We start from the raw sequence: 11144 nt of genomic DNA, 5'->3' as shown, positions 1-11144 counted from the left end.
TTTTTTTTTTTTTTTTTTTTTTTTTTTTTTTTTTAAATGGGGTGTTACTCTGTTGCCCAGGTTGGAGTGCAGTGGCACAGTCATGGCCATGGGTCACTGCAGCCTTGACTTCCCCAGGCTCAGGTGATCCTCCCATCTCAGCCTCCTGATTAGTTGGGACTACAAGTGTATGCCACCACACCCAGCTAATTTTTTTTTTTCTTTCTCTTTTTTTTTTTTTGAGATGGAGTCTCACTCTGTTGCCCAGCCTGGAGTATAGTGGCATGATCTGGGCTCACTGCAATGTCCGCCTCCTGGGTTCAAGCGATTCTCTCACCTCAGCCTCCGAAGTAGTTGGGATTACAGGTGCCTACCACCATGACTGGCTAATTTTTGTGTATTTAGCAGAGACAGGGTTTTGCCATGTTGGCCAGGCTGGTCTCAAACTTCTGACCTCAAGTGATCTGCCCGCCTTGGCCTCCCAGAGTGCTGGGATTACAGGAGTGAGCCACCACTTCTAGCCAGCCAGCTAATTTCTGTATTTTTAGTAGAAAGGTGGTTTCACCATGTTGCCCCAGCCTGGTCTTGAACTCCTGGGCTCAGGCAATCCACCTGGTTTGGCCTTCCAAAGTGCTAGCATTCATTACAGATGTGAGCCACCATGCCCAGCCTGCCTCCTTTTTCAAGTAGAATGGAATATCTCAACAGATTCAGTGTAGAAGCTATCCTCTACAAAGCCAGAACTTGGAGAGACTGGTGACAATGTAAAACAATGCCACTTTTCTCACCAGAATTTTCTGGAAAATAATCACTTTTCATAAAACGTGATCTATTTCATCTTACTGTGTAATTTAAAAATGAAGGTTTTGGAACATTTTGTTTTAATTTTGAATATAGTAAGTATTGATAGATGTAACCCACATAAGCAGAAACTCTTTGATGTCCTCAGTCATTTTTAAGAGTATTAAGGGGCCGAGGCAGGAGAATTGCTTGAGCCCAGGAGGCAGAGGAGCAGAGGCGAGAGTGAGGTTGCGCTACTGCACTCCAGCCTGAGTGACAGAGTGAGACTGTCTCCAAAGAAAAAGAAGAAGAAGATGAGGATGGGGGAGGCTGGTGACTGGTTGGGAGGTTGGTGACTAGTGGGGAGGCTGGTGACTGGTCGAGAGGCTGGAGTGACAGCCAGGAGCCCAAGTTAAAACAACAGTGTTGCTTACTGGCATTGAAGTAAGGGTGTGATGTGATGAGACTTGTGTTTGAGGAAGGTCCGCCTGCCAGTGGGGAGACAGAAGCGAGAGACCAGAAGCAGGTGGGCAGCCAGGGGTGCAGGAGCCACACTGGACAAGGACAAGGACTAGGACAGGTTGTGTGGGAATGGCAGAGTGTGGGACAGCTTTGATAGGCTTTGAGGCAGAGGATTAGCAGGAGCAGTAATTAGCGGTGAGGGTAGTGAATGACAGCTGGGGAGAGATGCTGTTCTGTTACAGCAGAGTGGGGAGCGGGGGGAAGAAAAGACATTTGGACCCATAATGGTGGGATGAATAGGCTTGATTCTGTTTTTTTTTTTTTTTTTGCGGGGGACAGAGTCTTGCTCTGTTGCTCAGGCTGGAGTGCAGTGGTGCGATCTCAGCTCACTGCAAGCTCCGCCTCCCAGGTTCACGCCATTCTCCCGCCTCAGCCTCCTGAGTAGATGGGACTAAGGGCGCCCGCCACCACAACCGGCTAATTTTGTTTGTATTTTTAGTAGAGACTGGGTTTCACAGGATGGTCTTGATCTCCTGACCTTGTGATCCACCTGTCTTGGCCTCCCAAAGTGCTTGGATTACAGGCGTGAGCCACCGTCCCCGGCCAAATAGGCTTGATTCTGACAGGTTGAATTTGAGGGGGTGATGGACTTCTAGTGGGGGATGATTTTAATAAAGTTCTTTTATTTTAGAGACAGGGTCTCCCTCTGTCACCCGGGCTGAATGCACTGTTGCAATCGAAGCCTGCCGCAGCCCCGACCTCCTGCCCGTGAACGGGCCTGTAGCAGGGGTGATTCCTGTGGGTCTGGAGCTCAGGCGGAAGGCCAGGCTGAGAGAACAGTTAGAGAACCATCAGTTCTTGGGTATTGGCTGAACTCATGGAGTTAGACAAGAATCTTTGTTTTGTTTTGTTTTGAGACAGGGTCTCTGTTGCCAAGACTGGAGTGCAGTGGCTTGCCCCGACTAGAGAAAAATCTTTTTCTGTTAGGAGTGAAGTTTTATAATTGTAGGGTTTTTAGTCTGGTATCTCAGGGTGTAAGAAGGGCCTGTTTAAGAGCGTGGCTGTGGCATATCCAGCTGTATCTTTAATTATTGTTACCTTTTTAAAAAATAAAAAAATTTTTATAGGGATGGGGTCTCACTATTGCCCAGGTTGGTCTTGAACTGGCCTCAAGTGATCTTCTGCCTCGGCCTCTCAAAGTGTTTGGATTACAGGCATGAGCCACCGTGCCCGGCCTTTAATTTTTGTTACTTGTTCTTACCTCTAGAGAGTGGGACCGTGGCCGTGAGCGCCGTAGTCGGGGTGAATATCGGGACTATGACCGGAATCGGCGAGAGCGCTTCTCGCCACCTCGCCATGAACTCAGCCCGCCACAGAAGCGCATGAGGCGAGACTGGTGAGATGGAGTGGTTTCCCTCTCCTCCCCTTCGCCTCAGTTCCACCTGGGCCTCCCCTTTCTCCCCTCACCTGTGCCTAAATCTTTGTCATTTCCTTTTCTCAACTTCCCATCACCCATCGTTTCTTTGTCCCTTGAAACCCTTGTCTGGGAGACCATGCTATGTGTACCCCTGTCTGTCTGTCCTCCTTCATGCTCTGGGGAGGTGACTCCCTTCTCTGCCTTACTTTTGTGTCCCCCACCCTCAGGGATGAGCACAGCTCTGACCCATACCACAGTGGCTATGAGATGCCCTATGCTGGGGGGGGTGGGGGCCCAACTTATGGCCCCCCTCAGCCCTGGGGCCACCCCGACGTCCACATCATGCAGCACCATGTCCTGCCTATCCAGGCCAGGTAAGGGCCGGGCTTTTCGGGAGAAGGGGCTTGATAGGCCTGGGGGATGGATGGGGTTGCTGAAGGCCATGGCTGAAGCCAGGGAGTGGGTCAGGCCCACAGAGACATGTCCCTGGGATGGGGGTAGTAGCTGTTGGGGTTTGGGGTGATGCCCATGGTGGGCAAAGGAGGGGGCACCTAGCTACTTTGGCCCCCGTAGCCTCCAACCCTTCCCCAACAACCAAGCCTTTCTGACCGGGGTCCCCTCCAGGCTGGGCAGCATCGCAGAAATCGACCTGGGTGTGCCGCCGCCTGTGATGAAGACCTTCAAGGAGTTTCTCCTCTCCCTGGATGACTCGGTGGATGAGACGGAGGCCGTCAAGCGCTATAATGACTATAAGCTGGATTTCCGGAGGCAGCAGATGCAGGATTTCTTCCTGGCGCACAAAGATGAGGAGTGGTGAGTGCCCCTGCTTCCCTGGACCTCTGCCCTGGCATGTCCCCCTGGCCCCGCTGGTGGAGCCGCGGCCCTGTCCTCTTCCCAGTTTCCCCTGTCCGGAACTTTCTGGGGGCGGGGGTCGGGAAGTATGACAGCATTGGCTGATGGGGTCTCCCCGTCACTTCAGCGACTGCCACTGCCCCCACCCTGCCCTATCTCCTGTCCTGCTGTCCTCAGAGAGTGGGACATCTCCAGGCAGCAGGCCAGAGCCACCTGGCCCCTTGAGGCAGCAAACAGGCCGCTTCCCACTTGCTGGTGTTGGGTCATTGTCATCCCTGATCACCAGGACCCCGTGTGGCTGTGGCGTCCTCCTAAAGCGACGAGTGAATCCAGACAGGAAAAGCAAAGATCTCAGGGTCGTTTGACAGAAAAAGAATTTTAATTTTTTTTTCCTTTTGTGGATGTTTTAATTTTAATCAACCATCTTTTCCCCCCTTCCTGCTCCTCCTCCTCCTCATCCTCTTTCTGCTCCTCCTCCTTGAAAAGAGCCAGAACTGGGAACTACACCCGCTCATCGACGGAGCTCGGAGCAAACCCACCTCCACCCCCACCATACCCAGCCCATACATGAGCCCCTGGGCTGAGCTGCGCGGCCCCGGCCAGGCAGACAGGCAGGGCACTGCTGTGCACAATGCAGCGGTTTAGCTGAATGTGATTGCTCAGGCAGCTAGCCAGTCAGGCCCCACTGCGGAGTCCCGCGGGGCAGGGCATCTCGGCCGGGCGCCCAGCCAGGAGCCAGCCGGTGGCCCACCAGCCAGCATGGGCCCTGGGCGCCGCTAGTTAAATCTTGAGCTCTGTTTGACCAAGCGGCCAAGGTAAAGATCCTGGAGGTGATGCCTGCGGCTTTCCTTTCCTCCTCCGCCCCACTCGTGGTTCTGTTCTGTCTTCGCTGTCCCCTCTCAAATTGCTCTGTGTCTTTGTCCTAATCTTTCACGCACTTTCATTCTTCTCTGTCCCTGTTCTTGCTCCCTGCCTAACACTGCCTTCCGCCCTGTTGGTTTTTTCAGTTTCTCTCTCTTTAGTTTTTCCCTTTGTTTTGGTTTCTGGGACTTTCTCACACTCTCCCCTTTCCTCCCTTTCCCCTTTTCCTCATACTCCTCATTTCTTCTGTTTTCCCCCTGAGGTCCTATTTGAATGTTTTATTTTTCTTTTCCTCCCTAACCTTCCAGCCCTCTCCTCTCTCTCCCCTGTGGGCAGGACCTGAGGCTCTAAAGGGCACTCCAGTCTCTCCCTTCGGTCTTTCCTGTCCCTTCACCGTCTTGCTTATCTTCCCTCGGGTGGAGAAAGGTGCCCTGCCTCTGGGCTTTTGCTATCTGGCCCCCTGTCTTCCACCTCGGGGTGGAGGGAGTTGGCGGGAGCAGTTTTTGAATGACTGCAGTTTGGGGTTGGTGAGGAGAGGGAGGTTCTTCAGGGCCTGCTATTTCCTGAGCCTTCCTCTCTGAAGCTTTGGGAAATGACACCTTTTGACTAGTTAGCATTTCCCAGAGACTTAAAGTGGTAAATCTGCCTCTCCAACCCTGGCGTCCCCCTGTAGTCATTGGTCTTCCCAAATCCAGAGCTCTTAGTTCCTGGTTTTCCCCCAGATCTTCTCAGAGCACAGCTTCTGGTTCCTTTTGGGGTGTTGGGTGGTTCTAGTGCACCCCTATCCCCTAATCTCTCTGTTTTGATGACCTTTTATGGGTGTGAGAGGATGGGGGCTATGCCCTGTCTTTCCTGGGCCCCTTCCCACATCCTGGCTTTGGCTTCCAGTAATTGTTTTGTCTTTCCCTCCCCCGCTTCGTTCCCAGGTTTCGGTCTAAGTACCACCCAGATGAGGTGGGGAAGCGTCGGCAGGAGGCCCGGGGGGGCCTGCAAAACCGTCTGAGGGTCTTCCTGTCCCTCATGGAGACTGGCTGGTTTGATAACCTTCTCCTGGACATAGACAAAGCTGATGCCATCGTCAAGATGCTGGATGCAGGTGTGTGGATTTGAAGGGGTGGCAGGCATCTGGGGTGGGTGTATCTGGGGACCAGGTAGACGTGGGTTGACAGGAGCCAGGGCCCTGGGGCTGTGAACTCTGTTCCCTTTGTTGGCAGCTGTGATTAAGATGGAAGGAGGCACAGAGAATGATCTCCGCATCCTGGAGCAGGAGGAGGAGGAGGAGCAGGCAGGAAAGCCTGGGGAGCCTGGCAAGAAAGAGGAAGGACGGGCTGGAGCAGGCCTTGGGGATGGGGAGCGTAAAACAAATGACAAGGACGAGAAGAAGGAAGACGGCAAGCAGGTCCGAGCGCCGGGCCTCTAGTGCTGCCTCGGGGTCCAAAGGAGCTACAAGTGGGGGGCTGTGTTCTGGGAGGGGTGGGGAAAATGAACCTGTGGCCTCAGCTGTCGGGGTGGGGGCCCTCTGATAAAGGTGGAAGGGGAAGTTTGACATCCCCAGTGGTTGTCTCTTCCCATAGTCCGAGAATGACAGTTCTAATGATGACAAAACAAAGAAGTCGGAGGGTGATGGGGACAAGGAAGAGAAGAAAGAAGACTCTGAGAAAGAAGCCAAAAAGGTGAGGTGTCTGTGGCCTGGGATCAGAGCGTCGTTGCTGGGGTCCTGGCACACTGACTTGTCCCCTCTGCTGTGGCTTGCTCAGAGTAGCAAGAAGCGGAACCGGAAGCACAGCGGGGACGACAGCTTTGATGAGGGCAGTGTGTCGGAGTCCGAGTCAGAGTCAGAGAGCGGCCAGGCTGAGGAGGAGAAGGAGGAGGCCGGTAGGGTTTCTTTTCTGCTTCTAAAGTGCATTCTAATGTGGGTGGGGAGGTGAGAGGTTGGTGATGTTGATGTGGGAGGGAGGGTGGCTTTTAGGGGAAAGCTTCTCTATTCTCCCCACCAAAATCAGTAATAAAAACGCACCAACTCCTTCTTACCCGTTCCTGCCCAGAAGAAGCGCTCAAGGAGAAGGAGAAGCCCAAGGAAGAAGAATGGGAGAAGCCCAAGGATGCCGCTGGGCTGGAGTGCAAGCCGCGGCCGCTGCATAAGACCTGCTCCCTCTTCATGCGCAACATTGCGCCCAACATCTCCCGGGCTGAGATCATCTCCGTGAGTGGGGACCCATGGAGTCAGGGCAGGGCCAATGGAGAAGTGGAGGGCAGAGGGAAGGCAGTGGGGCCCTGCCTGTGACAGATGCCCCCGTTTCACCTGCTAGGGAGGCCCGTTCCCCAGGGCCCATGGCCTCTTGAGGACTAGTCCTGATCACGCCATTGGCTTTCAGGTGCTGGTGTTCTGAAGCCCTTTAGTGGGTTTTCCCTGCCCAAGGATGGGAAGAGTGACAGAGCAGTTAGTCCTAGGGTTCTGAGGACAATGGGGGATTGGAGGAAGAAGCGAATGAATCCTTGAGTCACTACATGGGGCTGGTTTTCTGCTTCTTGCAGCTTTGTAAAAGGTACCCAGGCTTTATGCGGGTGGCGCTCTCAGAGCCCCAGCCAGAGAGGAGGTGAGTAACTCGGTGCGTTGGAGGGAAAAATGCAGGGGAATGTTAATGGCCAACACCAATTCTCTTGCTTGACTGCGCTAACATTTTCTTTCTTGTGTAGGTTTTTCCGTCGTGGCTGGGTGACCTTCGACCGCAGTGTTAACATTAAAGAGATCTGTTGGAACCTGCAGAACATCCGAGTGAGTGCTGGGGGTGGGACTTTGGGGAAGAGGAAGGGAGGCTCTCTGTGCCCCACGGGACCTCTGCATGACTTTGTTCATCTGATAGTCTAGTTGTTCTGCATCCTCTTTGACCGTTTCGTCTGCCTACATTGTCTCTGGGCAAGGCTCTAGGGCTGTTACCATGGACAGGACCTATGTGGTCCCCGTCCCCAGGGAGCTCGCAGTGCTCAATCTGATCAGTCGCTGGTGCTCAAGATGGGAGGGTCTTAGAGCTGCTACTTCTCCGGCAAGTGGGGTAAGTGGGATAAGCTTCCAATGACATGTGCCCTCCAGCTCCGGGAGTGCGAGCTGAGCCCTGGTGTGAACAGGGACCTGACCCGGCGCGTTCGCAATATCAATGGCATCACCCAGCACAAGCAGATTGTGCGCAACGACATCAAGCTGGCGGCCAAGCTGATCCACACGCTGGACGACAGGACCCAGCTTTGGGCCTCGGAACCAGGGACACCTCCCCTGCCAACGGTCAGTGACTCCCCAAAGTACTTTGTCAGAAGCAGCTGATGGTGCCTCTGCTGTGGGCACCTCTGACTTCACCTATCTGTAGCTTTAAGCCCTTGCACCCACTCGCCTGCTCACTCATTTGTCCCTTCCTGTGTGGGTAGCACCTTCTCCAGCTTCCAGCAGAACGGGGGAATGCTAGTGATCATTTGTGGCTGGGGTGGAACAAAAGCTAAAATGAAGACAAATCTCAAGGGGGCAAAAGGCGCCAGTTATGTCCAGTGAACTCTTGTTCCCTCGCTCTTTCACTTGTGGTAGGTCTCAGGTTACCTCCCCTGAAGGTCCTTCTCTGCCTTACTTGCCTGTCTTCCTCCCACCAGAGCCTGCCCTCACAAAACCCGATCTTGAAGAATATCACCGACTACCTGATCGAGGAAGTGAGCGCCGAAGAGGAGGAGCTGCTGGGGAGCAGCGGGGGCGCCCCTCCTGAGGAGCCTCCTAAGGAAGGGAACCCGGCAGAGATCAACGTGGAGCGGGATGAGAAGTTGATCAAGGTGCCAGTGGCAGCGTGGGGCACGTGGGGGCTCAGGTGGTGAGGGCAGGAGCTGAGCACTCACACTCACTTCCCTTAGGTCTTGGACAAGCTCCTCCTTTACCTGCGCATTGTGCATTCCTTGGATTATTACAACACCTGTGAGTACCCCAACGAGGACGAGATGCCCAATCGTTGTGGCATCATCCACGTTCGGGGGCCCATGCCACCCAACCGCATCAGTCACGGGGAAGGTGAGCTCCAGGTTCCCCTTTGTCGCCGGCTGCCCTTGGCCTCGCTCCTCCAGACCCTTGCCACCATCCTTCCTTCCGGCTCCCTTCCCAACCTTCCTTCCTCTGTTCCCAAACCACAGTGCTGGAGTGGCAGAAGACGTTTGAGGAGAAGCTCACGCCGTTGCTGAGTGTGCGAGAGTCGCTGTCAGAGGAAGAGGCCCAGAAGATGGGGCGCAAAGACCCAGAGCAGGAAGTGGAGAAGTTCGTCACCTCCAACACGCAGGAACTGGGCAAGGATAAGTGGCTGTGTCCTCTCAGTGGCAAGAAATTCAAGGTCTGGGATGTTGGAGAATGGCCGTGCTACGGTGGTGGGAGGTGGAGTTGAGACAGGAAGCCCCCTAAAAGACAGGAAGCCCCCTAAAGGCCTGGGCAGGGGTGGGGGAACTCACTGGACTGGCAGATGGGAGCTGGAAATCCTTCCAGGTCGGGCCTGGGAGCCAGGCAACCATTACCTGGCTGTCCTGACCCCTCTCCTCTCTCCACCCAGGGTCCTGAGTTTGTGCGCAAACATATCTTCAACAAGCATGCAGAGAAAATTGAGGAAGTGAAAAAGGAGGTGGCGTTTTTTAACAACTTCCTCACTGATGCCAAGCGCCCAGCTCTGCCTGAGATCAAGCCAGCCCAACCACCTGGCCCTGCCCAGAGTAAGATACGATTTATGAAGGTCACATGTCCCTTCTCCCTTGATTACCCAGGGACTCCCGTTTCTCTTTAACATGTCACCCCGAGAAGTTTCTGCCCCATCCTCAGGCCATAGCCCTAGAAGTCAATTGTACCCATCCCCCTCCCGTCCCCGCAGTAATTCATGTCCCTGTCCGTGTTGTACTCCCCCCAGGTTTGACCCCGGGACTCCCCTACCCACACCAGACTCCCCAGGGCCTGATGCCCTACGGTCAGCCCCGGCCCCCGATCTTGGGCTATGGAGGTAAGTACAGGAGGGAGATGAAGGGGCTTGGTGAGTGTGTGGCGTTGGGAGAAGGAAACAGAGGATAGAGTTGAGGACATAGTTTTGCAACTCAACACTAATCTCTGTCATAGCTGGTGCTGTCCGCCCTGCAGTCCCCACAGGAGGCCCTCCATACCCCCATGCCCCATACGGTGCTGGTCGAGGGAACTACGATGCCTTCCGAGGCCAGGGAGGTTATCCTGGGAAACCTCGCAACAGGTAAGGAGGAGGGCAGACACCCAAGCTTTGTTGCTGCCTGCAAACTCCCTTTTGGGAGCCCCCAGCTGTCATCCTTTACCTCTCATCTCACAGGATGGTTCGGGGAGACCCAAGGGCCATTGTGGAATATCGGGACCTGGATGCCCCAGACGATGTTGATTTCTTTTGAACCATCCACCGTTCCTCACTCCTGTATCATCCATACTCGTGACTACCTTGTCCCATCCAGCTCTGAGAATTTTTTGTACGATCAGCCTTACTGCCAATAAAAGCACTTCCACAGGGTTCCTGACTCTCGTGTGTTACATACTTCCCCCATCCTTCCACAGTAACTCCTGAGGTGTTGCTCAGCCCTGCCACTTTTATTATTGATGTCAAAAGCGCCAGGCTCTGCAGGGACACCAGTGGGAGGTACAAAGGTGCCTGTCTGGGACCCGAGAATCTCAGTTCTGTAACTTTGCCCTCAGTCCAAGGTGTGCTGCTGCTATTCGGAGCTAAGGCTGGTCAAGCACAGGTTGTAGAAGGAGTTGGGGTCAAAGGCTGCACTCACCTCTTGCCAGCCCACCCACCCAGCAGCTTGTAGTTCACTGGGGCTTTTTGGAGCGCCCCAGTAGTGAGGGTCCAATACCAAGACATAGGCTTCCGTGCCTGACCCGATGCAGATTCCCAGCAAGGCCTTAGACCTGGCATCCGCGTCCCCCCCAACCATGACTGGGCCCCCGCCCCCTGCGAAGTGGGAGTAAAGCCTCTCCAGCTCCTGGTGCAGCCCCGCTCCCCGGGGTACGTGGCAGAGGCGCCCCTGGGGCCCTCCGAAGTGAGCGAGGCAGAGGCTGGCCTCCACGCAGCCGATCCAGTCCTGGGAGCCCCGGAAGCCGGGGGGCTTGTCGCCCATGTCCTCCAGGGCCGCCTGCACGGCGGCCAGTCCCGGTACACCTGCGGGCTGGCCCTCCGGCCACGAGAACAGCGTCTGCAGAGTGCGGTAACCGCAGCCCCAACCGCGGTCGTCTAGGCCATCGCAGCCGTAGTGGTAGTAGAGGTAGTGGCCCGAGAGCAGCGCCAGGCGGGCGGGGCCGCGGCTCGGCGGAGGCAGGCCCATGTGGACGTCCCTCAGCAGCTCCAGGGCGGTGGGCGGGAGCGGAGGTCCCAGGCCAGGCACAGCGTCCTCCTAGCGGCGCGGAGCGACCTCAGGCCCCAAGACTTCCTTTCGGCTCCGGGTCTTTGGTCAGCTGCCGCAGGACTGGCGCGCAGGCTGGGGACGCGCTCCCCGAGCCTCGTTGATCACCGCAGGCAGCAAGCGGCAACCACCTAGCGGCATCGACCCAGGTGCTCCCACAATGCTCTGCCGCGCTCCGCCCCTCCGCCCCTCCGCCCCTCCGCCCCTCCGCCCCTCCGCCCCCCTGCTACCGGGCGGGGGCGATTTCCCAGGTGCACGAGCTGACTCTGGGTCCACCTGTGTGTCGGGGGGAGGGGGACAGGGCGGGGTCGGGCGGAGCACGAGCACTCAGGGGCCCCTCGCACATCGCACCTTGGGCGCCCCGATTCCAGCA

At 55.7% G+C, this 11144-nt stretch overlaps 2 protein-coding genes across 7 annotated transcripts in view; one reads left to right on the top strand and one right to left on the bottom strand.

Moving 5' to 3' along the window:
• SRRT (serrate, RNA effector molecule) overlaps positions 1 to 9882 on the top strand; it is a 13897-nt gene extending 4015 nt beyond the window's left edge. Inside the window, exons 3-20 of one of the 6 annotated variants that reach the window (XM_017886097.1) lie at positions 2489 to 2617; positions 2866 to 3012; positions 3263 to 3451; positions 5278 to 5447; positions 5566 to 5750; positions 5926 to 6024; positions 6109 to 6226; positions 6400 to 6554; positions 6887 to 6948; positions 7049 to 7127; positions 7443 to 7631; positions 7988 to 8161; positions 8240 to 8393; positions 8513 to 8706; positions 8920 to 9076; positions 9268 to 9357; positions 9471 to 9597; positions 9691 to 9882. In XM_017886097.1, coding sequence (XP_017741586.1) covers positions 2489 to 2617; positions 2866 to 3012; positions 3263 to 3451; positions 5278 to 5447; positions 5566 to 5750; positions 5926 to 6024; positions 6109 to 6226; positions 6400 to 6554; positions 6887 to 6948; positions 7049 to 7127; positions 7443 to 7631; positions 7988 to 8161; positions 8240 to 8393; positions 8513 to 8706; positions 8920 to 9076; positions 9268 to 9357; positions 9471 to 9597; positions 9691 to 9766 — 2494 coding nt within the window. In that variant the 3' untranslated portion in view covers positions 9767 to 9882. Of the gene's footprint in view, positions 1 to 2488; positions 2618 to 2865; positions 3013 to 3262; positions 3452 to 5277; positions 5448 to 5565; positions 5751 to 5925; positions 6025 to 6108; positions 6227 to 6396; positions 6555 to 6886; positions 6949 to 7048; positions 7128 to 7442; positions 7632 to 7987; positions 8162 to 8239; positions 8394 to 8512; positions 8707 to 8919; positions 9077 to 9255; positions 9358 to 9470; positions 9598 to 9690 lie in introns of all 6 variants that reach the window. The other 5 variants (XM_017886100.1, XM_017886096.1, XM_017886095.1 and 2 more) reach the window with 5 other exon arrangements.
• A 58-nt stretch (positions 9883 to 9940) lies between these two features.
• UFSP1 (UFM1 specific peptidase 1) lies at positions 9941 to 10967 on the bottom strand. The gene has a single exon (XM_017886102.1). The coding sequence runs from the start codon at positions 10691 to 10693 to the stop codon at positions 10082 to 10084; it is 612 nt and encodes a 203-aa protein (XP_017741591.1). The 5' UTR covers positions 10694 to 10967; the 3' UTR covers positions 9941 to 10081.
• Positions 10968 to 11144: the final 177 nt, after the last annotated feature.

This window comes from Rhinopithecus bieti, unplaced genomic scaffold (assembly GCF_001698545.2).
Source record: "Rhinopithecus bieti isolate Rb0 unplaced genomic scaffold, ASM169854v2 scaffold_14454, whole genome shotgun sequence".
Taxonomy (NCBI): Eukaryota; Metazoa; Chordata; class Mammalia; order Primates; family Cercopithecidae; genus Rhinopithecus; species Rhinopithecus bieti.
The sequence above is the reverse complement of the archived record's forward strand: the minus strand, read 5'-3'. Positions and strand labels throughout refer to the sequence as shown.

Bases quoted from the DNA above. Each gene is read 5' to 3' on its own strand.
- UFSP1 (XM_017886102.1), bottom strand. From the start codon at position 10,693: ATGGGCCTGCCTCCGCCGAGCCGCGGCCCCGCCCGCCTGGCGCTGCTC.